This window comes from Diadema antillarum, unplaced genomic scaffold (genome assembly GCF_040938485.1).
Source record: "Diadema antillarum isolate AM-2024a unplaced genomic scaffold, OU_Dant_1.0 seq00000996_RagTag, whole genome shotgun sequence".
Taxonomy (NCBI): Eukaryota; Metazoa; Echinodermata; class Echinoidea; order Diadematoida; family Diadematidae; genus Diadema; species Diadema antillarum.
In genome coordinates this window covers 530,502-556,259 of record NW_027271834.1, presented here as the reverse complement: position 1 = coordinate 556,259, position 25,758 = coordinate 530,502, and the positions used below count along the sequence as shown (strand labels likewise).

The 25,758-nt window shown below is 40.2% G+C and overlaps 1 protein-coding gene across 1 annotated transcript; it reads left to right on the top strand.

The window, feature by feature from the left end:
* Positions 1–1,880: 1,880 nt before the first annotated feature.
* On the top strand, positions 1,881–9,445 carry LOC139742333 (NAD-dependent protein lipoamidase sirtuin-4, mitochondrial-like). Its single transcript, XM_071652910.1, has 3 exons — positions 1,881–2,427; positions 5,948–6,115; positions 9,247–9,445. Exons 1-2 carry the CDS (start codon positions 2,008–2,010, stop codon positions 6,098–6,100), a joined length of 573 nt encoding a protein of 190 aa, XP_071509011.1. The 5' UTR covers positions 1,881–2,007; the 3' UTR covers positions 6,101–6,115; positions 9,247–9,445.
* Positions 9,446–25,758: the final 16,313 nt, after the last annotated feature.

The following is a 25,758-nucleotide window of genomic DNA, read 5'->3' as shown; positions in this document are numbered from 1 at the left end:
CAAGTTCACCTTCATATACCTAAGGATTGAGAGAATGAAACAATATTAGTAGAACACATCAGTGAAAGTTTGAGGAAAATTGGACAATCCGTTCAAAAGTTACGAATATTTTAAGTATCTGCGCAGTCACTGCTGGAAGAGAAGACTACTACAGTGTATGATGTCACATGCGTACAACTACATAAGGAAAATAAAAAGAGAATTTCACAAAACTTTACTTTTTGAATAAAGTGCACATTTTTTCGACTTGCTACTGACGTATGTTAAGGGTAATATTATTCCCCCTGCCTTCTGAAAGAGAGAAGTCGAGTGTTCTTTTGTTATGCGAGAAAAATGGAAATATGTTGAACTTTCTTTATTCTTTCTTTATATCGTTGTACTCATGTGACATCACAAGCTAGTAGTCTTTTCATCCAGCTGTGACTGAGCAGAAACTTCAAAAATTAATAACTTTTTAACGGATTGTCCGATTTTGCTCAAACTCTCACTGATGTGTTCTACTAATATTGCTGCATTCACTCAACCCACATGTCTATGAAGGTGAACTTGTCCTTTAATGTGCCACCCCCCCCCCCCCCCCCCCCCGTCCTTGGGCTTCATAGGGTAAGCTCAGCACATGATGACAGCGTTGATCAGTCGCATAACGTTTTAGTGTGATGTAAAAATAAAATCACGGTACATGTATTATTGATGGGCACGAATGCCGCCATGAATGCTACTTCTCAGTATAGCCATAGGCCTAAGTGTATAGCAAAGTATTCTACGTCGGTATGTTTTCTTCAGTGTCATCACTACTTTTACACAGGCCTATTTTGTATTCTAGTTTGCTTTTCATTTTTTACACAATTCGCACTCCATAGATATCCATGTCCCTCCTGCTCCAGTAGCTCCATCTCCCCTCCCCCCTCCCCGCAGCCCCCCCCCCCCCCCTCTCACCACCCTCGTGTTTGTTTATTTGCCAACCTGTCATACGAATTTCGTGTGTGTGGTACACACGCGATCTGCGAACGGGCAACGTCGTTGCGTTGCAAGCGGGATCCCGGGACTCGACCAATGCTTCGATCAGCATTTTCGTCTTTTCGCGGGGTGCATGCAGCGGGCGGCGGATCGACGGACAAGCTGAAGAGTCACCTAAACCACGCGGCTGTCGCTAAAACTACTCAATTAATGGCAAACTCGTCCTGTTTCTGTGTCAGATATCTTCATGGTCAAGAATGAGAATCGTCTAACGAGTTCCGGGTAACGTTACCTTTATTTCTTGCAAGTGAACGAGAGCGGGATCTTCATCCGACAGACCCGCCCTGTTTGTCCTAAAACTCTGAAGTTTATTAACGTAGCCGGTTCGTAGGCCTGCACTGTATTCGGCCGCTCTGTGACTGTGGCTATGCCTCTAACTAACTCTTGAATTGAGCTTGTCCACACCCACTACAAGCAGCGGCTACAACTAGTTTAATAGACACCAGCAAAAGACAAAGACAAGTTGCGCTGGTGAGTTGAGTGTCACAACGGGATCAGGTAGATATCATGCGGTCATTATATTGGAGCCCCAGATCTCAGTGCTTATCGGCCACAATGCTGCATCTTGTTGGCTGTGTTCCCAAAAGAGTGAGGACTATTCTAACTACCAGTACTAGTATGGACGGCAGAAGTGTAAAATGTGGCCTTCGTTGTAATCAAACTCTGCTTAAGAGGCTGATTTCACAGTCACCATGTTCACATTTACAGTTTGTGCCAAAAAGTCAACCAGTTCAATGTGACTCACTTGAGCAACTTCAAAAGTTCATCCATCATGCCCAGAAGTTACTGGTAATAACAGGTGCAGGAATTTCCACTGAATCAGGCATACCAGATTACAGATCTGATGGTGTGGGACTGTATGCGCGAAGTGGTAGCAGACCTATTCAGTATCACGATTTCATTCACAGTGCAGCAAGGCGGCAGCGGTACTGGGCCAGAAATTTTGTGGGCTGGCCTCAGTTTAGATCGTTCAGGCCCAACCAGTCTCACATGACACTTGCATCTTGGGAGGAAAAGGGCAAGTTACATTGGCTGGTGACGCAAAATGTGGACGCCTTGCACACGAAGGCAGGGAGCCGTAAGCTGACGGAACTGCACGGATGCACCCACCGTATCGTCTGCATGAACTGCAAGACCCTAACCAGCAGGGACGAGCTACAAGAGAGGATGAACGCCATGAACCCTGCCTTTCACGGGGACCAAAAACACGACATTGCGCCGGACGGAGATGTGCTGCTGCCCGACGAACTTGTAGCAAAATTCAGAGTCCCTGCATGCACAAGCTGCGGGGGACTTCTAAAGCCACATCTCGTCTTCTTTGGCGATAACGTTGACCCAGAAATCAAAGAGTTTGTCTTCCAGAAAGTAGATGAAAGTGATGCTGTTCTCGTAATTGGCTCCTCACTTGAGGTACAAAGTCTGTAATTTTAGTTCTCCCCATCATGTTTTATATGTGTAAACTTTACTGTATTTGCCAAAAAAACAACAAGATGGCATAACTTGCCAGTGCAGTGGCTTGATTATGTTGTCTTGAACTGATCTTTTTTTTTTTTTTTGCAACTAGCTACAATAAATCCCTGCACAAGTAATATTTGATAATATGTCTACTTGGTAAAAGGTCATACAGTTTGCTGGAGAATGACCCCCCCCCCCCCCCTCCCCATGAAAATTTGGTCTCAAATAACCCAGTTAAAATTGGGTTGAAATGCCCAGAAAAATGGGTTTGATAAAAAGATTAGAGTTTAAATTCTATCAGCAATTGTTCTCAGGTTTGAAAAATGTGTATTTCACAGTATTATGTACCTTTTTCCTGGATTAGTTTTCGCTCGTTCTGCTGTAAACTCGTACGTTCGAACATGTACACAGCTACATTGTTGTATCAAGTCTTCATTTAGATTTTTGCGTTTGCTGACCCCAGTCACCCCAGTCGGGTGCCTGGTTTTATGTAGAACAAAAGATTCTTGAGCCCACCAGCGCATGCTCTATTCATAACTTACGCCCGATCGATACAGTGTATGTATTTCCATTGTTCACTGGCACATGTAGTAGTTGACCGTGGAAAGAGGGATACAATGTACCGTTTGACTGCTTTCACACAGGTGGATTACCAGCCTATCTGCCTCTCTGTCAACGGGCATTAAAGAATCTCGTTTGGGGGCATTTTAGGCACTCGGAGAATTGAGGAAGGAATGGGTTAGGGCAAGTCCAAGATAACACGCACGTTACGTATGGGACATTCAGAGACTTTTATGACCTGAAAAATAGTGTTAATGGCCTTTGATCATATTGAACTTCATCATGGTGATTGATATCTAGAAGAAGTATAATCATGTAAAAAATTGAGAAAAATGACCTTGACAATTATATTCTAGAAGAGAAAATATGTGCCGTTACGTATGGGACCAGAAAATTTTTGTGTTTTTGAACATTTTTTTCAACCTCAAAACTCTCTGAAAGTATATCATTCTACAACTTGTAACTCACTGTGATGAAAGTCACAACACTCAAGATTATCACAGGTAAGTTTCATGTCATTAGGCAAAAAGCTCTAATTACAGGTTCTAATTAAAGACAGACATGACGTGTTACGTATGGGACAGTTACGTATGGGACAGTTTGTCCCCCATTCATTTAGTGTGTGAAGAACCATGTTTATGGGTATTTTGCATAATTATTGAAGTAAAATCACTTGAAACTACTCAAATACTGATCCAGATTGTCAAGGAAACAATATTCCCCAAATATTCACCATCATAATCATATTCAATCATATTTTTATATTTTTATGACCAACCTGGGTATGCATGCCCTTTGTCCCCCATTCGTTTAGTGTGTGGAGAACCATGTTTATGGGTATTTTGCAAAATAATTTTGCAAAATACCCATTTAAACAGATTTTTGCATAATTATTGAGGTGGAATCAGTTGAAATTACTCAAATACTGATCCAGATTGACAAGGGAACAATATTCCCTAGATATTTACCATCATAATCACATTCAATCATATTCTATATTCTTTATGACCAACCTGAGTATGTATGCCCTATTTTTATCAGGATAGTTACTACTGAAAAATTGAATAGTTTAAAGTGTTTACTTCCATTGATGAAGGGCAGTTTGCCATTTAGTTTCAATAAAAAACAACTTGACACAAGAAATATTAAGTTTAATAAATAAGCAATACCTGCTTCGTGGAACCCCAGTGATCGAGTAGATATACAATGATGTCTGTCTAGCAGTCAGGTCATTGATTCGAGTCACAACTCAGTATGTATACCCATGAATTTTGTTGTGGCTAATACTGAAAACTGAATAAGAACAATTTGTGTATCACTTGCAGTTTAAAAAAAAATCATTTTACTTTTTATTTTTTTTCTATATATTTCACAACCATTTCAAATTGGATCTCCATCACATAAACTTTGAATTCCTCTAGTCTTCGGATTTTATGCTCTTAAGTAATTCATATAATTGGTTTCCAATCATTTCTTTAAATGTTGAAAACTGAATCCCCATTTCTACAAAAAACTATACCATCCCTTTAATGCTGGTTTTTCATTGTGTATTTTGCCATTTTCCCCTCCCCCTTTCTGAAAATTGTTCAGTCAAGTTAATGTATTGTTTCAAGTGTCTATAACTCAAAAAGTAGCTACAATGTTGGGATGCTTTCTTCAGGATGATTGACCATTTGTGTACTGAGAGACCTTCCCAGCTAGCTACATGCATTCACATACAATATGTATGAGGATGTCCCATACGTAACGCATTTGTCCCATACGTAACATTATTTCAATGCCTAATAAAAAATATTTCTTTCACTTTTTTTTCTTTTTTCTCAGGTATTTAATTTCTCTAAACAATAAATTAGAACTTTCCAAAAGGGCATTAAAACAACCTTAGCAATTTCAGAAAAAACCTAAAAAAATGACCTCATTTTGTTACGTATGGGACATCTCATGATAGGACACGAGCTAATTTGCATAATCATTTGCATAATCCCGAAATTTTCATACCAAGTTAAACTATGTGATGAACTTCTTATGTCCACATATTAATCAAATATTATTTGCTTTCCTTTGAATTAATATGAATTTTTATAAATGTCCCATACGTAACGCTGTGTTTCACATTTATGCAAATGAAGCCCTTGAAATTTGCATAAATTTACATAATATCATTTTTTCCTCCACGGAAATCAAAACTTCAACTCATAAGCTTCAAAATGATACCAAACATGTCAATATTGAGCAAAGATGAAATTTTGCCTTCTGAGGGGACCTTATCTTGGACTTGCCCGTTAACAGGAAGGGTACAAGTTTAGCATTGTACTAAAGTCAAAAGAGTCTGTCAGAATTGGATTATTGTGCACAATTTTACAGTGTAGGAAGTGCAATAGCTGAATCTTGAAGGATGTTTGTTTCTGAGTCTGACATCATGCACTGTAGAATTTAATATAGTGATACAACTTATGTACACGCCTAGCTGTGTGTTTGACTTATGGAAATCCCCCCCCCCCCCACCATAAGAAAAGAAAAGAAAAATTTATAGATTTCAAACTACACCTGAATAATGTAGTTATAGTATATACCATGTACCCTTTAATGTAAAAACATTGCTGATAAATGGCAAGTTCAGATGCCACTATGATATGGCTTGCATGGAGTAATAATTATCCTATATAGGCCAGCTGTGCTAAGGAAGATTTTTTGTTTAGATGATCCCCACTAATTTGACCAAACCTCTATACACTATTCTACCCTTGTTTACGAATGCAAGGATGCAAGTGCTGTTCGCTCTTGTTATTTGTCCTCTCTACAGCTAGATTTTGTAGTCAAGCTTCCTATCAGTGCTATAGAGATCGTTTCTGTTGTATAAAGAAATTATAATTTCTTTTTTTTTTCTCCCTCTCTCTCTCTCACACTGCTCCAGGTGTACTCTGGATATCGTTTTGTGCATACCGCATGGCAGTCCAACAAGCCCATAGCCATCATCAACATCGGGAACACGAGAGCGGACAAACTTGAGCCGTTAAAGATTGAGGCAAAGATCAGCGACGTGCTGCAGAAGATAACGGTTACCTGAGAGCAAGACATCAGTGTAAGTTTGTTTCTGTGTTTGTTTGTATTTTTCTGTAAACGATTTATACCCCGTTTATACTAAGGAAAAAGCGGGTTCTGAAACCCCCTGTAGCAGCTTCGAGCAGGCTTTCAGCTCAGTATAAACAGACAGATTTCAGAAAAGGTGATCCGATCGGGTCGGGTCGGGTTGGGTCCTGAAACCTCCTATGGGGGAGGTTTCAGAACCCGCTACAGCAGGCTTGAGGGGGTTCGACTGCAGTATAAACGCAAAGGGGGTTCGAGAAGCTGCTTTTTGGCCGACCCGGAGGTAATTGCTGAAGGTCATCACCTGCTTACATAAACAACCTAGCCATCTCGACCAATCCCCGCTGCAGAAAGTCTTTCAACTTGCACACTGTCACTCAAAAGCCCACGCCATAAATCAGAGGGGAGGAGAAGGTTGGGCCTGCTATGACCTGCTCGGGTCTGCTTTTGGCGAGCAGTATAAACAGTCAAGAGGCTGCTTTTTCAGAGTGGGTTTTCGAACCTCCTCGAGGAGGCTCTGAAACCCGCTAGCACTATAAACGGGGTATAAGTTTGTTTTCACCAGCTCATGGACTAGATCGAGTCTTTAAACTTTTGTTCCATGAGGTTATTATATATACCGACATGCGGTGCTCTCATCTTTTGACAGATGCACTCATGCACACTAAAATATACACACATAGACCAGGGGCGGCTGCACAGAAATGTTCTTAGCGCTAACAGTGCACTAGCAGCACTGATAGCGACAATTTGGCCGCACAGAAGCGTGCTGTTAGTCAAATTCACTAACAGCGTTGTTAGCCTAACATCGTGAGGCCTCACAGAAGCTAACAGCAGTGGTGCTGTTTTTTAAACAACTCACTAACAGTGCCAGGGGCACCGATAGTGACAATGTTAGTGAATAATTTCGTGCGTGCGCTGTAACTTCAGTTGTCTCCTTTTTGTCGAGCCTACCGGAGGTGTGGGGAGACTAAGGGATCGCCTGCAGCGTCTGTCCGTCCGTCATCCATCCGTCCATCCATTGTCCATCTGTCCGTCGTCCGTCCGTCCGTCCGTCGTCTGTCCGTAACGTTACAAAAACTTGAATAACTTTCTACTGAGGATTTCAATTTCAATCAAACTTGGAGGGAAGAGTGGTTGTACAAAGTTACACATTTTACCAAACATGAAAGGCACCTCAAGGTCAAAGGTCACAGGCAGAGGTCAATGAACTTTAGGGCCCAATGTTAAGTTTATAGGGCACGTTTCGTTTATGGCTCGTAACTTTTGATGTATCTGTCTGATTGTGACCAAAGTTAGATGGTAGATGTCCCTTGGGAAATTGAAGGTTACCACAAGGTCAAAGGTCATAGGCAGGTCAATGAACTTCTGGGAGTTAGAAAAATATTAATTTCTTGTACGCGAATGGGCGAGACACAATTTGGCACTTGCCTTGTTTATACCATGTAGATGTACTTAGAATAGATCAACCTCTACATAATTAAGAATGTGGCGGGTAGTGGGCGACTTACATTTTGCTGATGATGACACAAGGAGACCAAGATACGATGCTTTTCAAAAAGAAACTGAAAGTGACTTTTTGCAGTAAATATCGATGTTCCAAAGGTGTGCTTTTTTATGTAGGTCTTGCTCGGGAAAGAATACTACGGTTAGTGAGTAGGTACTCTTGCCACTTTTACCGTATCATACCCTAAATACAATCAATGCAACTTAGAGGACAAGACATCTTCATAAAAATGTGGATTGAGTGAATGCAGCAAGAGGGCACATCAGTGAAAGTTGTGAAGAAAAACAAAAAATATCCTGAAGACCTTTTTTTTTTTTTTTTTTTTTGCTTGTCAGCTGAAGGAACTCAGAAGTGGAATGAGAAAGATGTGCTGAAGACCCTTTTTTTTTTTGCTTGTCAGCTTAAGAAATTAGGAAGTGGCACCCGATGTTGCGCTGAGGTCCTTTCTGTTTTGTTTTGTTTTGTTTTTTGTTAGCTAATGAAAACTCGGAATTGGGCCCCTCCCCCCACCCCACTTTTGAAAACATGGCGCCGACCATGCTCTAAAGAAGGCAGCAATGAACGGATAATATCGAACAGTCTGTGTAAAGATATGAAAACACGCCACTCAGAAATACAACAATGCACTGCGTAGTACTGCCGCTGCATCAACAAGATGCATCAATCTGTGAATAGATAATTACGCAAAAATCACATACATTTTGCCTAACTCTATGGCTCAAAGCAACTGACAGCACCGTAACAGCGCACGTGTCTAACAGCACTTTAACAGCGCTTTCTGTGCAGTCATCTTGCCCATGCTGTTAGTGGCTGATGTGTTAGTGACTTGATAGCGCTAACAAACTTCCCGCTAACAGCGTTTTTTTGTGCGACTGGTACACAGCTGCATACGAACCCATTTTTTTTTTTCTACTGGTCCCACCCATCTGTCGGACCATTAGGTACCAAGTTTGTTCAATTTTTTACTGGTCTATTCCTGAAAAAAGTTACTGGTCTGACAGTGCACCGCCGGTGGAACATTTCCAAAAGTCTTCTCTGGCTCATCTTTCTCATTAATTCACTTCTTGGTTTCTTCAGCTGACAAGGAAAAAAAAATAGGAAGTTCTTCAGCTCATCTTTCTCATTCAACTTCCACCAAGCCTATCTATTTCTTTCTAGTGCCACTTACACAGTTCCGGGGTAAAAATAGTTGGGGGGGGGGGGACCTGAGGCCCCCCCACCCACCCCCTCCCTCCTTGCCCCCCAGTTCCGCCTGCCCTGCAGTGTTTGGGTTTTTTCTGATCCCGGACTGTCGGACCAGTGCCAGTGTGCACAGTTGCATCTAGACCCACAGACATATACGCCATAGCAAAGGTCTGGTCTTTTATTGATAGTGAAGGAGGGCATTGTGCAGAGATCACGGCCTGATGGGGACCGGGATGTGGGTGATCTCATGACCACCCCTGAAGTCCTGTATTGTTTCCGTCAGTGACTCTTTATTACATTGTATTACCCCAAATGGGCATTGAATTGAAAGTGCTTCAGGAGCAATCCTGTACTCCAATTCATGTGTAGATGGGGTGTTAGATTTTTTATTTTGTTCAATTTATTTATAAATTTATTTTTTTTTTAAATTTCAGGTACCTGAGGTTGCAGTGCAGGACAAGTTCTGAGCTCAAGCAGCTGGACGGCTTTGCATACTACAGACCATCTCATCAGGGACCATTCACAAAGGAAAGTTGCTTTTGGCAACCTAGGTAACCTCTTTGTTGAGAGTGTTACAAGAAGGCGACCACCTATTTCTGTCTGGTTGGATTCTTGAAACATAGGTCTGGTATAAAAAAAAGAAACCAGCATAATTTATAATCCAAGTTGCAAGTTTGTGCCTCAAAGAGGAAGGTATACCATCAAGAATGCACCTAAAAAAAGATAAGAGTTTCATATGTATACTTATTTATAATTGTACATCATCATATTGATCATACAATAATGTTCTGTATGACATAATTAGGTGCATTAGTTTGTCAGAAGCAAAAAAAGTATAATATAGACTAAGTAATCTTACAACCAATTTAGATGGGCAAAATGCCACCTCAACACTTTTAACTGTATGTAATAAAGCTAATAATGATGAACAATAATCATACCTAAACTTGTATACAGTACATAGAGAAGATGGAACTAACAAAGAACTTTAAAAAGAGATGAAAGGTTTGAATATCCACACTGATAGGAAAAGAAAAATAATTTCCAGTGTTTTATGAAAATGAAAAAAGAAAAACTTTTATATAGCGTTAAATTTTGTCTTAATGAATTGGAGAGGTACAAAATGTAAAATGCATGCAATATTTTTAAACGAAAGATCCCTTATATCTTTTAAGTGTGTTGGCCCTAAATCATGGTGCAATATTACTCAAGAAAAAGGGGTGGAAGAGGCTGTTCCAGAAGAAACACTAAGATGCATCTATAGATAACATTTCACTGGAATTTTAAACTAATGACATTAAGGGGCACTTCATTAGTCTGAGCTTGTGACCCTCTTTTTTTTTTCACAGTACAAACTGTTCTTAAAGTGCTATTGAATGTAATCAACGCTTGGTCGACAGAAATTTATAGTACGTGGTACAGAGTGTTATCAATAGCTAAGATGTATGTTGTGTGCATGGATTTGTGTGTAATTTTCAACCTTGAGGTTGCTTTCAATATTTCTCAGGAGTAAGATATCATTAAATGCACAAGTAAATCAGTCTGGCTCAGGGGAAAAACAACTAATAGAGAGTACTGCCCTCATTGATAGGGTTGCATCATTTCAGGTAAACATCTGTCAAAGATGGCATCCTCTAACAGAGACATGACATTGTCACTGAACATGGATATATATGTATAAATAAGGTTGACAAAAAGATATGAAATGTATGATGTCAACAATATGAATTTGTACTACGTCGTGCAGGCTGGCTTGTCAACAGGCAAACAGTGTAGAGTGTGATACAAAGTACATCACACATTTTTATGATGCCTGATAGTACCTTTTGTAAAAACAAGCATTATTTTTTTTAAATGAAATCACAGAAATGAGATATTTTGGAGGTGTTTGACAGTTAGACTGGTAAAATAATGAAATTGACATGTTAAAAACTGCATTCCTATATTATATACTACAGTTGCCTAAATATGCTAATTGTCTGCGGGGTGACTGCGTGCATTCATACATGCACACTGTTCAGTTCAAGCTTTCGGCGATTTCTAGCATTTACATATTTCTCAGCTAAAGATATGTGCAGGTTAGATAACATTATATCATACTCTGATAGCTTTTGTGAACATTTTTATATGTTTTGTGTGTGTGTGTGTGTGTGTGTGTGTGTGTGTTTCAATCAATTTGTCATTGTCCATGAAGGTTAGCTGGCTGTGCGACTTTGATTTTTTTTTTCTCATATTTTGTCATTTGCCCTATGAGAGTAGATGCCAAGAAGGTCACAATTGACAAAAGGCATGCATTCTCTTACTGCATGTAGATCATGCTCAAGCTACAGGGTGTACATTGTACTTAAGCATGATGTAGGAGGAGCAAAAATGTTTACAGCCAATTAAACTGTTGAGCTGAGCAGAAGGCATAACGGTCTTTCTAGTCAAAAAAAGTTTGGGGGGGGGGGAGGGTCGGCTGGGACACCGCAAGATGAGCTAATGGATCTGCTGCCCTAAACGAACCCGAATCGGTCAATACATGATATGGAAGTTACAATGTAAATCTTTCCGAAAAATCTAACATTAGACTCTAACTTTATAGTCTAACTTTAACGTTTAGTCTGCTGTGCGAGGTTACTATTTTACTAACCTTGCATAGAATGTCTACATGTTGTAGGCCTAACAAGCAATAAGTGCGAACGGGCAAGGGCCTAACTTACCAGATGTTCTCCCACCATGGCCACTTCGAGATGGTGTAGAAGATCTACCTCGTCCGCGTACACCTCGACCGGGGATGCCAATGGCAGAAGTACTAGTACTAGTAGCTCTGCCCCAAGTCATGCTGGTTGATGGAGCTCCTCGTCCTCGACCACTTCCAATCCCAAAAAGGGATTGGAATTCTCGACGCAAATCTGGAACGTTAGTGGTAGTAGTGGTAGCAAGTTCAGCTCCACGGACACCGTACTGGGCCTGGGCCCCGCGGCCGCTTACCGAGCCAAAGCCAGAGGCAGCGGCAGCGCTTGGTCCTGAACGCCTTGGCGCCGGCGCCCACGATGCAATCGCATCACTCAAGTTATTCAAACTGTCCAATATATTTTGGAGGATATCCTGCCTTTCGGGCTCCCCCATGGTCGCACTTTACAGCCCTATTATACTATCGGTGTGAGATTTCACCCTCTGGTGACTTGGCTTTGGTAGACTGGAGCAAATATCAAACAGGTTTTCCACGGCGAGCAGCAGGCGTGTATAGCGGGAACCTACCCGTACACATCCCCCACGCGGCGTGGGCCGGCGGGGAGGCGGGGCGCCCCGGTACATTTCTTTTTTACATGCAAGTAAAATACTTTAGTAGCATGTGTGGCCACTTGATTATTCTTGGTGCTACATTTACTTGCAAGGGTGTCCATGGTCCAATTTTTTAAAGGGAAAAATCACCAATCGGGACTCTGTCTAAATGAAGGGATGACTCTGGCTCGTTCAAACAAAGGGGGGGGGGGGGAGATCTGTAACAGGGTTCAGCTGGGACAAGACATCTGGACTTCTTGTCACTGGTCTGAATTGCTTAGCCCCTTTTCAGGTGGCAGCACTTCTTGAGGCTGTGCCTGAGGTTGGAGCCCTAGGGAGGAACATCTGGTCTCGTTAATCCCACAGGTTCAAGTTCAAGTTTATTTAACCAATTCATTAAACATTTGACATTTTACAAAAAGGATACAGCATTAAGAATAATGAATGGTTTGGGACCCCAAAAGAAGCAGAGCTTGTAAAAAAGGGGTCCCGGATAAACATATAAAACAAAGCAAAACATACTAAAGTTTTAAACATATTAACAAGAAGTATAATAGTAACATATTTACATAGGACAGATGCAACACAAGCACACACACACACACACGCGCACACACACACATTCAATCATACAAACACGTGTCACAAAAACTCTCATGCACACACATATAATTTACATGAAATTGCAGAAAGATACATGTACTTTCTATTTTACTATACTTTTAAATTCAGCTTCCCTGATCATTCTTGTTTTACAAATTTCCCTCAAGATAAATGCGACATGTACGTTTAAAGTTGGATAGTGATGAGGCTGACCTAATTCTCAATGGCAAATTATTCCATTCTCTAATACAAACATATACAAATGAATTTTGGGCAGTTTGAGTTCTTGCAAAGGGTTGATGAATGAGATTACTTTTACGCGTATTATAAGCATGAACGGTAGAATTTAACACAAACGCATCCTTCATGAAAGATTTCGGATCACCTTGTGTCTTAAACATAAAAATCAAGCAACTCAAGATAACTAATTTTTCAAATGGCAAAATATGAAGTTGAATAAACAATGGCAAACTTGGACTTCTAAAGTTTGAATTTGTAATATACCTTACAGCTTTTTTCTGGAGAACAATCAACTTATCTATATGAGTCTTATAAGTATTTCCCCAAGCTACATTACAGTACATTAAATGAGGCATAACTATGGCATTATACAGAGTAATTAAGGTTTCTTTTGGTAAATAGAGACGTAACTTGGATATGATACCAACACTACGAGAAACTTTAGTACAGACGTAACTGACGTGGTCTTTCCACGATAAATATTCATCGACTATAACGCCTAGGAATCGTACATTTTGGCTTCGATCAATCTGGTTACCGCCTATAACAAGTGGAACAATGTCATTTTGGATTCTTTTCCCTCTTAATCTAAATACAACATATTGAGATTTGCTAGTATTCAATAATAGTTTATTACAACAAAACCATTCAAATATATTACCAATTTCATCATTTACAGAGTTTATTAAGGGTAACAAATAGTTGTGGTGGGCAAGTAAGCAAGTGTCATCTGCAAAAAGCGAATAAGTAAACAAGCTAGATGAATTGATAATGTCATTAATATAAATAAGGAACAATAAAGGGCCTAGGACTGAGCCCTGTGGAACACCACATGTTACTTGCCTCGACTGTGATTTAACTCCATTTACCGTTACACATTGCTGTCTATTTTGCAAGTAATCTTTAAACCAAGCTAGAGCTACTCCACGAATACCATAATGCTCAAGCTTACACAGGAGTATCGAATGGTCAATAGTATCAAAAGCCTTCGACAAATCTAAAAATATACCAATACAATACCTGCCACTATCAATAGCATTAACGACAGTATTCACTAAATTCAAGACACCCATGCTCGTGGAACATTTTTTCCGAAAACCAAATTGCTGTGGAATCAAAACACTATATGATTGAAGATAATCATCCAATCTTTTATACACAATTTTTTCAAGGATCTTTGAGAAAATGGGCAACAAAGCAATTGGTCTATAATTTTCTATACATTTGCTATCATTCTTTTTAAATACAGGGATTACATTTGCTAATTTCAATTTTTGTGGAACAATTCCTTGTGAAAGAGACTTGTTGAAAATATCACACAAGGGATCAGCAATATACTGTATACAACTCTTTACAACCATTGGAGATACATCATCTGACCCACATGATTTTGATGGGTTTAGGGCAGTAGCAAATTTTATAATTTCATGAACAGATGTTGGAGTAAAATACAATGATGAGGAGTGACTTTGCACAGATAAATATTCTAGAAATGAACTTTTGGCAGCGGGTATATCATTGGTTATCTTTGAGGGCAAATCAATAAAATATTTATTAAAATATTCAGCTTTATGTAAATCTGACTGAAGTGTAATGCCATTATGGTACATTTCACTCGGAATTAATGGTTTCTTCCCTCTCCCTAATAATTCATTTATGTGATACCATGTCTTCTTAATATCATATTGAGTAGACCGAAAAACATTATCATAATACCTCTTTTTGCTCTGTCGGACAGCAGAAGTCAACAAATTTTTATATACCACATACTTTTTAAAGTTTGCATCACTTCGATCTTTAATAAACCTAGAGTACAACTTATGCTTCTGATTAATAGATTTCAGGAGGCCTGGGGTAATCCATGGTTTTCTACATTTTTTCTTTGATTTCTTCTCAACTAAAGGAAAAACTGAATCATATAATATTAAAAGAGTATCAATAAACTGTTCATAAGAGTCATTAGCATCATACAAATCATACAAACAAGACCAATTAACGTCAGATAACTTTTGCTTAAAAACATTAATCTTCTCTTCATTAATAACACGCCGAAATATTTTACCTTTGCTGTTAACGGCTGTAACAGCATCACCTTTATTGATGCTAAAAATGGGCATATGGTCAGAAAAATCTTAGCACAGAATACCAGAATGAAAATGGTCCCTAACACAGTTTGTAAATATATTATCAATTAAGGTTGCGGTTGAAGACGTAACACAAGTTGGTTTATTAATTAGGGAGAATAGACCATATGAAGTCACAAAGTCAACAAAATCTTTAACTTTATTATCTACATTAATATTTAATAAATTTACATTAAAGTCGCCCATAATATATATTTTCTTATTTTCTGCACTCACAATTTCCATTGTATCATCAAATCTATCAATAAACGATCTTATATCAGCACCAGGCGCTCTGTACACACATCCAATAACATATTTAGTGTTTGTAATATTCGCTTCTATAAACAAAGATTCATAATACAAATATGTATCAGATAAGTCACTTCGTAGCCGAAAGTCAATTCCCTCCTTTGTATAATATGCAACCCCACCACCTTTTTTATTCAACCGACATGACTGAATAAAAGAATATCCAGGAATGTTAAATATAGCTACATCTGTTGAAGGTTTAAACCAAGTTTCGGTTATACCAATCACAGTAAAATCATAATTTATACTGGATAAAAACACAACAAAATCGTCAAAATTTTTATAAAGGCTCCTAGAATTAACATGCAAAAGTGACAGTTTATTTTTTTCACTGTAACGAAAATCAGGGCAATTGATATAACTACAGTCATTACCTACAACATCAAAAACATCATCAAAATTATCATCCATTAGGGAAAAAAAGATGAAAACACAGTAGATACCCAACAGTTATGTAAACAAGACTATGAGATAACTGAATCACCAGATAAAGCAAAATGTTGAGATAGTATCTTCGAGCATTCAAGCACAAGCACACGTGCACAAATACACAATCACAAACACAAACACACGTAATTACATGCACACATAAAAAGTAAACACAAAGAGTATAAGTAATATAACCATATATGTACAAAGTGAGATGCCGATGGTTAGCGGCAACATTTAAAAGATGCAGATCTAAGCTAAGACCCATGATGGGAAAAAAACAAAACAAAAACGGAGTAAAGGTATGGGAAGAAAGAAAGGAAATATAGACCCCTGGGAGAGGAGACTTTAGTTAGAGTAAAAATAACATGTTTTGTCTCTTTGGATATTATAGCAAGCATCTGAATTACAGGGTGCCAATTTGTTGAAGCGATGTGAAGGCCTTCTTGACGTGCACTCCATCCTGGGTGGTCTTCAGAGCCGCCATAACCCTCCCGTCGGTTGACCAAGCTGCAGAAAGGAAACATGGACTTTATGGTGATTTGCCAACTTCATCAGGATACTGTGGTTCAGCTTCGTCAAATCCTCCTGGATTGAGACACCAGACCCCTTCATCTTCCGACGATTTTTCATCAGGATGGCCTTGCTCTTGTAGGAGCAAAACTTTACTAAAATTGGGCGGGGCCTGTTGTCTGAGCGCGGCTTTCCAGATCGGTGCGATCTGTCGATTTCGGACCTGGACATGTTGTACCCAAGCTTCTCAGATGCAATTTTCTTTTCACCTTGAACTACGCAGAGTTAGTGGCTGTGATGACTGTATCAAACTTCCCATGTAAAATACAGTCGCTCAGATTTAGCGTTGGTTGAGTCTCTAACTCCCTGACTTTCTCGACCAGACAGGCTAGCTGTCACATCTTCTGGCTGGTATCGTTTTTTCGGGCATCTCCCTTTCGCTCCAGGAGAGTGCCAATCAAAAGCAGTATCAGGCTGTCCTTGAGAATCAAAGACTTTGTCTTTGACATCCCTTTGTCACGCATGTCAGTAACGGATCTTCTTTTTTACATTTTGTATGGTGGTCTAATTCTCATCCAAAATGATTACCCCTCTCATCATTCTACACTGTTGTACAATAGAAGTGTCTTTCTGTGCATACTCTCACCTGGCACCCTTGTGCTTACATACTTTCACATGTGACCACATCTCATTCTTATCTAGAAATCCATAACAATGGATGCATGGCAGATAGTCCTAAAATTTCTTTTTTTTTTCCCTTCAACATTCTCAGGACCTGCAACTGTCCCTTCTTCATATCAAGTACACTCATATTATGCTGAAAATTGCCGAGCAATATCTAAGCTTTTCAAAGCCTTTGGTAAGCATGTCTAGGTGCTTTGGAAAGAAGTGTTGCAATGTGAGGTTTATTTTTGTGTCGCATTGATACATGACATCGCAATTTACCAAACATGACTTTTATTGCAGTTATGACAGTACTTGGTTCTGTCAAATATTCATTTCCCTCCCTCACCATTCTCAAATAATGGAATGGTGACATATAAAAAAGTCTGTAGAATAATCAGCTGACAGATATTTTTGTATGCATTTTTCCTGGTGCGTTTGTTGTGATGGTGGAGAAACTTCTATTTCTTTCTTTTTTTCACTGTCAACTTCATCCTCAACATGACAGTCAAATTCACCTTCTGGAAGCCAGTTATTTACTTCAGATTCACCACACCCAGTCATTTCCTCTTCTTCAGCCCTCATTGATATAAGTGCATCCAGTGACCCCGGCTCTCCTTTTGTTACAGGTCCTTCCTCTAGCAAATTTATCATCTAATTTCCCAAGATCAGATGTTGTTAGAAGTTGTTCTGTTTTCTGGTATAATTATTCCTCCAAGACTTGCAGGGCAGCACCTGATACAATGTCAGTCCATTCTGATTCAAACAGCTGCTCGAAGGCATTTGCTTCAGCCTGTTCCTTCAGGTGCCGGTACGAATTGCTTACCACTTTTTGGGTGGCAGCACTGTATGAGGTTGTGCCCGAGATGTAGCCTAAGGGAGGGACTTAATCATGTTGGTGTCACTGCACTCGTAGTGAAGACAGGTGTGGTCACAAAGAGTGAATTCACCCGTTGCCTCCATGTGTGAGGGCTAGGTTTCATCCGCAGAATGTCTTTGTGTTGTGTTATGCATTTCTCTGTGTAGTCATTTAACTTCCCAAGATAAGATGATGTTGGCAGTTGTTCTGTTTTCTGGTAGGATCGCTTCTTCAAGACTTGCAGGGCAGGACCTGATACAATTTCAATCATTCTTATTCATACAGCTGCTTGAAGGCATTTGCTTCAGCCTGTTCCCTCAGGTCACCGGTCTGAATTGCTTGGCTCCTTTTCAGGTGGCAGCAATTTATGAGGCTGTGCCCAAGATTCGAGCCCAAGGGAAGGACTTCTGGTCTTGTAAATCCGACAGGATGTCTTTTCACCTTAAACTACACAGAGTTCTGTAGTGGCTGTGATGGCTGTATCAAACTTCCCATGTGAAATACAGTCACTCAGATTTAGCGTTGATTGATTCACTAACTCCCAGACTTCCTCCACCAGATGGCTGTCACATCTTTTGACCGATATCATTCTTTTTTTTTGCACCTCCCCTTTGCTCCAGCAAACTGCTACCAAAAAGCAGTATGAGGCTTTCCTTGAGAATCAAACCTTTGTCTTTGACGTCCCTTTGTCACACATGCCAATGACTTCTTTTTGTTGACATTTAGTATGGTAGCGAAATCCCCATCCAAAATGATGGCCCCTCTTATCAACATTCTGCACTGTGCTACAATTGATGTGTCCTTATGTGCATACTCTCGACTGGTACCCTTGTGCTTGCATACTTACACGTGTGCCCACATATCATTCTTATCTAGAGATCCATAACAGTGGATGCAGGGCAGATAGTTCTGTACTTTCTTTTATTTTTTCTTTGGGCACCTCAGAACCTGCAACTGTCCCTTCTTCATCTCAAGTAAGCTCATACTATGTTGAAAATCACCAAAAAATCTAAAGCTATTTAAAGCTTTGGTAGCTTCTTCAGGTGCTTTGGAGATAAGTTTTGCATCTTCAGGTTCATTTTTGTGTTGTGTTGAGAGGTGACACCTCATTTTGCCAATCTTGAGCTCTTTGCAGTACTGAGAGTACTTAGTTCTGTCATATTTCTGCTTCCCTCCCTCATCCTTCTCAAATAATGGAATGGTGATATCTGGAAAGTCTGTAGAAGAATTAGGTGACCGAGATTCATCTGCATGCATATCTACTGGTGTGTCTCTTGTGGTGATGGAGATTCTTCATTTTTGTTTACACTGTCAACTTCATCCTCAACATCACAGTAAGCTATTTGTGTACACTCACAGTCCATTCTGATTCAAACAGCTGCTTGAAAGCATTTGCTTCAACCTCTTCCCTCAGGTCACTGGTCTGAATTGCTTGGCCTCTTTTCAGGTGGCAGCACTTAATGAGGCTGTGCCCGAGGTGGAGCCCAAGGGAAGGACTTCTGGTCTTGTTAATCCCACAGGATGTCTTTTCACCTTAAACTACACAGTGTTCTTTAGTGGTTGTGATGACTGTATCAAACTTCCCAGGTAAAATACAGTTACTCAGATTTAGCGTTGATTGATTCTCTAACTCCCTGACATTCTCCACTAGATGGCTGTTGCATCTTTTGACCGATATCATTTTTTTTTCGGCATTTCCCTTTCGCTCAAGCAAACTGCCCCAATAAAGCAGTATGAGGCTTTCCTTGAGAATCAAACCTTTGACGTCCCTTAGTCATACATGCCAATAACTTCTTTTTGTTGACATTTTGTGTGGTGGCGGAATCCCCATCCAAAATGATGGCCCCTCTCATCAACATTCCTACACTGTGGTACTATAGAAGTGTCTTTCTGTGCATACTCTTTACTGGTGCCCTTGTGCTTGTAAAACACTTTCACATGTGTCCACATCTCATTCTTATCTAGAAATCCATTACAATGGATGCAGGGCAGATAGTCCTCTATTTTCTTATTATCCTCAGCCTCCTCCGAACCTACAACTGTCCCATCTTCATCTCAAGTACACCCATATATTATGCTGAAAATCACAGAGCAATCTAAGCTTTTCAAAGGCTTTGGTAGCTTCTTCAGGTGCTTTGGAGAGAAGTCTTAAACTTCAGGTTCATTTTTGTGTTGTGTTGATCGGTGACTTCTTATTTTACCATTCTTGACCTCATTGCAGTAATAACAGTACTTGGTTCTGTCATATTTTCACTTCCCTCCCTCACCATTCTCAAGTAATGGAATGGTGACATTTGAAAAGTATGTAGAAGGATCAGCTGACAGAGACTCACTCTCTCATTCACTCACTCACTCAACTTCATCCTCAACATCACAGTCACATTCACCTTTTTCTGGAAGCCAGTTACTAACTTCAGATTCACCACACCCAGACATTTCCTGTTCTTCCACCCTCATTGATTAATATGCATTCAGTGACCTCAGCTCTCCTATTGTTGCAGGTCCTTCCTCTAACAAATTTATCAATGAATTTCCCAAGATCAGATTTTGTTGTTCTGTTTTCTGATATTATCTATCACTCCTTCAAGACTTGCAGGGCAGCACCTGATACAATGTTAGCCCCTTGTCAGTTGGCAGCACTTTATGAGGCTGTGCCTGAGATAGAGGCTGTGCCTGAGATAGAGCCCAAGGAAGGGACTTCTGGTCTTGTTAATCCTGCAGGATGTCTTTTCACCTTGAACTACACAGAGTTCTTTAGTGTCTGTGATGACTGTATCAAACTTCCCAGGTGAAATGCAGTCACTCAGATTTAGCGTAGGGTGATTTTCTAACTCCCTGACTTTTTCTACCAGATGGGTTAGCTGTTGCATCTTTTGGTTGATCTTGTTTTTTAAAGTGCTCATCTCCCTTTCAGGCATCTCCCTTTCGCTCCAGCAAACTGCCACCAAAAAGCAGATTCATGCTTTCTTGAGAATCAAAGGCTTTGTCGATGACATCCCTTTGTCATGCATGCCAGTAACGATCTTCTTTTTGACCATTTTGTATGGTGGCGGAATTCCCATCCAAAATGATGGCCCCTCTCATCAACATTCCTACACTGTGGTACTATAGAAGTGTCTTTCTGTGCATACTCTTGACTGATGCCCTGATGTTTGCATACTTTCACATTTGCCCACATCTCATTTTTATCTAGAAATCCATAGCAATGGATGCACGGCAGATAGTCCGCTACTTCCTTCTTTTTTTTTTCTTTTGGCCTCCTCAGAACCTGCAACTGTCCCTTCTTCATTTAAGTACACCCATGTTAGATGTTGCATTGATAGGTGACACCTCATTTTACCAATTTTGACCTCATTGCAGTAATAACAGTACTTGGTTCTGTCATATTTCCCCTTCCCTCCCCTCACCTTTCTCAAATAATGGAATGGTGACATCTGGCTTAGATGACTGTATCAAACTTCCCATGTGAAATACAGTCACTCAGATTTCAGATTGGTTGATTCCCTAACTCCCTGACTTTCACCGCCAGATGGGATAGCTGTCAAATCTTTTAATGGCTGATATTGTTTTGTTTTTTTGTTTTTTTAGCATCTCCCTGTTGCTCCAGGAAACTGCCACCAAAAAGCAGTATCAGACAGTCCTTGAAAATCAAAGGCTTTGTCTTCGAAATCCCTTAACTGCTGCCTTGATAGACCAAGAGGTACCGTTATTTTTTTTTTTTTTGTCTTCAGCCCCGCTAAACATGTAACAGAAGTCACGCATGCCAGTAACAATTCCACTTGTGCCTGTACTTGTATCGTGACCAAATCCCCATCCAAAATGATGGCCCCTTTCATCAACATTCTACACTGCTACAATTGATATGTCTTTTTGTGCATGCTCTTGACTGGGTGCCCTTGTGCTTCTGACACACTTTCACATATGCCCTTATCTCATTCTTATCTAGAATTCACTTACAGTGGATGCACAGCACATTGTCCTCTACTTCCTTTTTTATATTCGGCCTCCTTAGAACCTGCAACTGTCCCTTCTTCATTTAAGTACACCCATAGTATGCTGAAAATCGCAGAGCAATCTAAGCTTTTCAAAGGCTTTGGTAGCTTCTTCAGGTGATTTGGAGAGAAGTCTTAAACTTCAGGTTCATTTTTGTTGTGTTGCTGGGTGACTTCTCGTTTTACCAATCTTGACCTCATTGCAGTAATAACAGTACTTGGTTCTGTCATATTTTCATTTCCCTCACCATTCTCAAATAGTGAAATGGTGATATTTGAAAAGTCTGTAGAAGAATCAGCTGACAGAGACTCACTCACTCAACTTCATCTTAAACATCACAGTCAGATTCACCTTTTTCTGGAAGCCAGTTATTAACTTCAGATTCACCACACCCAGACATTTTCTGTTCTTCAACCCACATTGATATACTTGTAAATGCATCCAGTGAGCTTGGCTTGACCTGTTGTTCCAGGTCCTTCCTCTAGCAAATTTATCATTTGATTTCCCAAGATCAGATGCTGGTAGTTGTTCTGTTTTCTGGCATTATCTGCTCCTTCAAGACTTGCAGGGCAGCACCTGATACAATGTTAGTCCATGATTATGATTCAAACAGCTGCTTCAAGGCATGTTGTATGCTTCAGCATGTTCCTTCAGGTGCCGGTACGACTTGCTTAGCCTCTTTTCAGGTGGCAGCACTTCAAGAGGTTGTGCCCGAGTTGGAGCCTAAGGGAGGGAATTCTGATTGCTGTTGCTCATGTTGGTGTCATTGCACTCGTAGTGAGCACAGTTGTGGCCACAAAGAGTGAATTCTCCTGTTGCCTCCTTGTGTGAGGGCTAGGTTTCAAATGCAGAATGTCTTTGTGTTGTGTTATGCATTTCTCTGTGTAGTCATTGTACTTCCCAAGATAAGATAGTGTTGGTAGTTGTTCTGTTTTCTGGCATTGTCACTCCTACAAGACTTGCAGGGCAGCACCTGATACAATGTCATTCCATTCTGATTCAAACAGATGCTTGAAGGCATTTGCTTCAGCCTGTTCATTCAGGTCACCCGTCTGAATTGCTTAGCCCCTTTTCAGGTGGCAGCACTTTATGAGGCTGTGCCTGGGATGGAGCCTAAGGGAGGGACTTCTGGTCTTGTTAATCCCGCAGGATGTCTTTTCACCTTGAACTACACAGAGTTCTCTAGTGGCTGTGATGACTTAATTGAACTTCCCAGGTAAAATACAGTCTCACAGATTAGTACAGGGTCTAGGGTGATTCCCTAACTCCCTCACTTTCTCCACCAGACAGGCTAGCTGTGGCATCTTTTGGCTGATATAGTGTTTTTGGTTGTTGTTTTTTTTTTGGCATCTTTCTTCCGCTCCAGCAAATTGCCACTAGAACGCAGTACTAGTATCAGGCTTTCCTTGAAAATCAAAGGCTTTGTCTTTGACATCCCTTCATGATGCATCCCAGTAAAAGTCTTTTTTTTTGACACCTTGTATGGTGACCCAATCCCCATCCAAAATGATGGCCCCTTTTTGTCAACATTCGACACAGTACTACATGATTGATCTGTCTTTTTATGCATGCTCTTGACTGGCGCCCTTGTGCTTACATACTTTCACATGTGCCCATATCTCAAATCTACAAATCCATAACAATGGATGCATGGCAGGTAGTCCTCTGCTTTCTTTTGTATCCTCAGAACCTTCAACTGTCCCATCATATTTATCTCAAGCTGCCCATATTATGCTGAAAATCGCTGAGCAATCTAAGCTTTTCATAGTCTGTGGGAGCTTCTTCAGGTACTTTTGAAAAAAGTCTTGCAACCTCAGGTTCATTTCTGTGTTGTGTTGATAGGTGACGCCTGATTTTTCGAAGGCATTTGCTTCACCCTGTCCCTTCAGGTGCCAGTACGCATTGCTTAGTCCATTTTCAGTTGGCAGAACTTTATGAAGTTATGCCTGAGATTGAGCCTAAGGGAGGGACTTCTGTTCTTGTTAATCCCGCAGGATGTCTTTTCACCTTGAACTACCTAGAGTTCTTTAATGTCTGTGATGACTGTATCAAACATTCCAGGTGAAATACAGTCACTCTTATTTAGCATTGGTTGATTTTCTTACTCCCTGACTTTCTCCACCAGACAGGCTAGCTGTCACATCTTTTGGCTGATATAATTTTTTCAGGCATCTCCCTTTCGCTCCAGCAAACTGCTACCAAAAAGCAGTATCAGGCCATCCTTGAGAATCAAAGGCTTTGTCTTTGAGGGTATCCCTTTGTCAGGCATGCCAGTAATGATCTTCTTTTTGACATTTGTGTAGTGGCCGAATTACCATCCAAAATGATGGCCCCTCTCATCATCATTCTATGCTTTGTTGCAATTGATGTGTCTTTCTGTGCATACTCTTGACTGTTGCCCTTGAAGTGCATACATCTCATTCTTATCTAGAAATCTTAACAATGGATGCATGGCATATAGCCCTTTACTTTTTTTTTTCTGTGGCCTCCTCAGAACCTGCAATTGTCCATTCTTCATCTGAAGTGCGCCCATATCATGCTGAAAATTGCCAAGCAATCTAAGCCTCTTTAGGCCTTTGGGAGCTTCTTCAAGTGTTTTGAAGGGAAGTCTTTCAACTTCAGGTTCATTTTTGTGTTCAGATGATACATGTATATGTGACACCTCATTTTACCAAGCTCGACCTCAAAGCAGTAATTACAGTATTTGGTTCTGTCATATTTCTGATTAACTCCCTCACCCTTTTCAAATAATGGAATGGTGACATCTGGAAAGTTTGTAGAAGAATCAGCTGGCAATAGTTGACCTGCATTTCATCAAAGATGGCTGCAGCTGAAGAGTATTCTTATGGGAAAGGTGTAGGTAAACGGAAGAACGGAGAAGGTCATGTATGCAAGAGGATTAGCTTCAAATGATTATCATCTTGAATAGGTAAACTGGCACCTCGTCTACAACCACCCTGTCCACTGTCCACCTAGTCTAATGCCATCTCGTCTAAACTCACTTCGTCTACTACCAACTCGTCTACCAACCATTTTGTCTATATGCCAATTAGTCTAATTGTCATTTCGACACATTAGAAGTACATTATCAGTATTCTTTATTCTGTCTGCCACGTACTGATGTATGTAAACGGTTAAATGCACAAAAAAGGTTGAAACATATACACAAAAATATGATTCATGTACAATATATAGAGCTCTACTACTAAGATGAATAATTTACTTGCCTGCAATGTACTCAATACACGTTTCGCGAGGAACCCTAAATAAGCATTTATATGTCCAAACTTCAACACTCCATCCATTCAACTTTGATACACAATCATAAGTATGGTAAAAATGAAAAGGAACACTTTAGAAGTACATTATCAGTATTCTTTATTCTGTCTGCCACGTAGTTGAATGGATGGAGTTTATGTGATAACTCAAAACTGGATGGAGCAGCTTCTCCCATACTTGGTCCGAGGATGATGTATGATGGGGCAATTAGTTGAGTAAATTTTAGTGACATTGGCAAGAGGTCAAAGGTCAAAAGTTCAAGGTCAAATGTTAAAAATGTTATATTAAACTTTCTCTGATTTTGATTCACAAAGTACTCTTCAATGGTCCGCATGCATCTTTGTGCAGTTGTTACTCTGGAATTTCCACTGAGCCTTCTTTCAACCTCCACTCACTGTACAAAGGATGCAATTCGCACAAGCTGAGTTCTGACAATCTCAAGTTGTGGTCTGGCCTCCTGTCATGGTAGTGACTCCCGGTCGGATTCATAGTTCCCATCATTATTGAGTGTTGTATCCAATTCTGCTGCTTGTCGTATTTCTGTCAATGCTTCAAATGCATCCTTTATACCCACATAAACTTGACGGAGTTAGAAGGTGCTATTGATGGTCTCTGAAATGTCAGAACTGACATCTTGTGCAGGGGCTTGTTTAAGTTATTTGGAG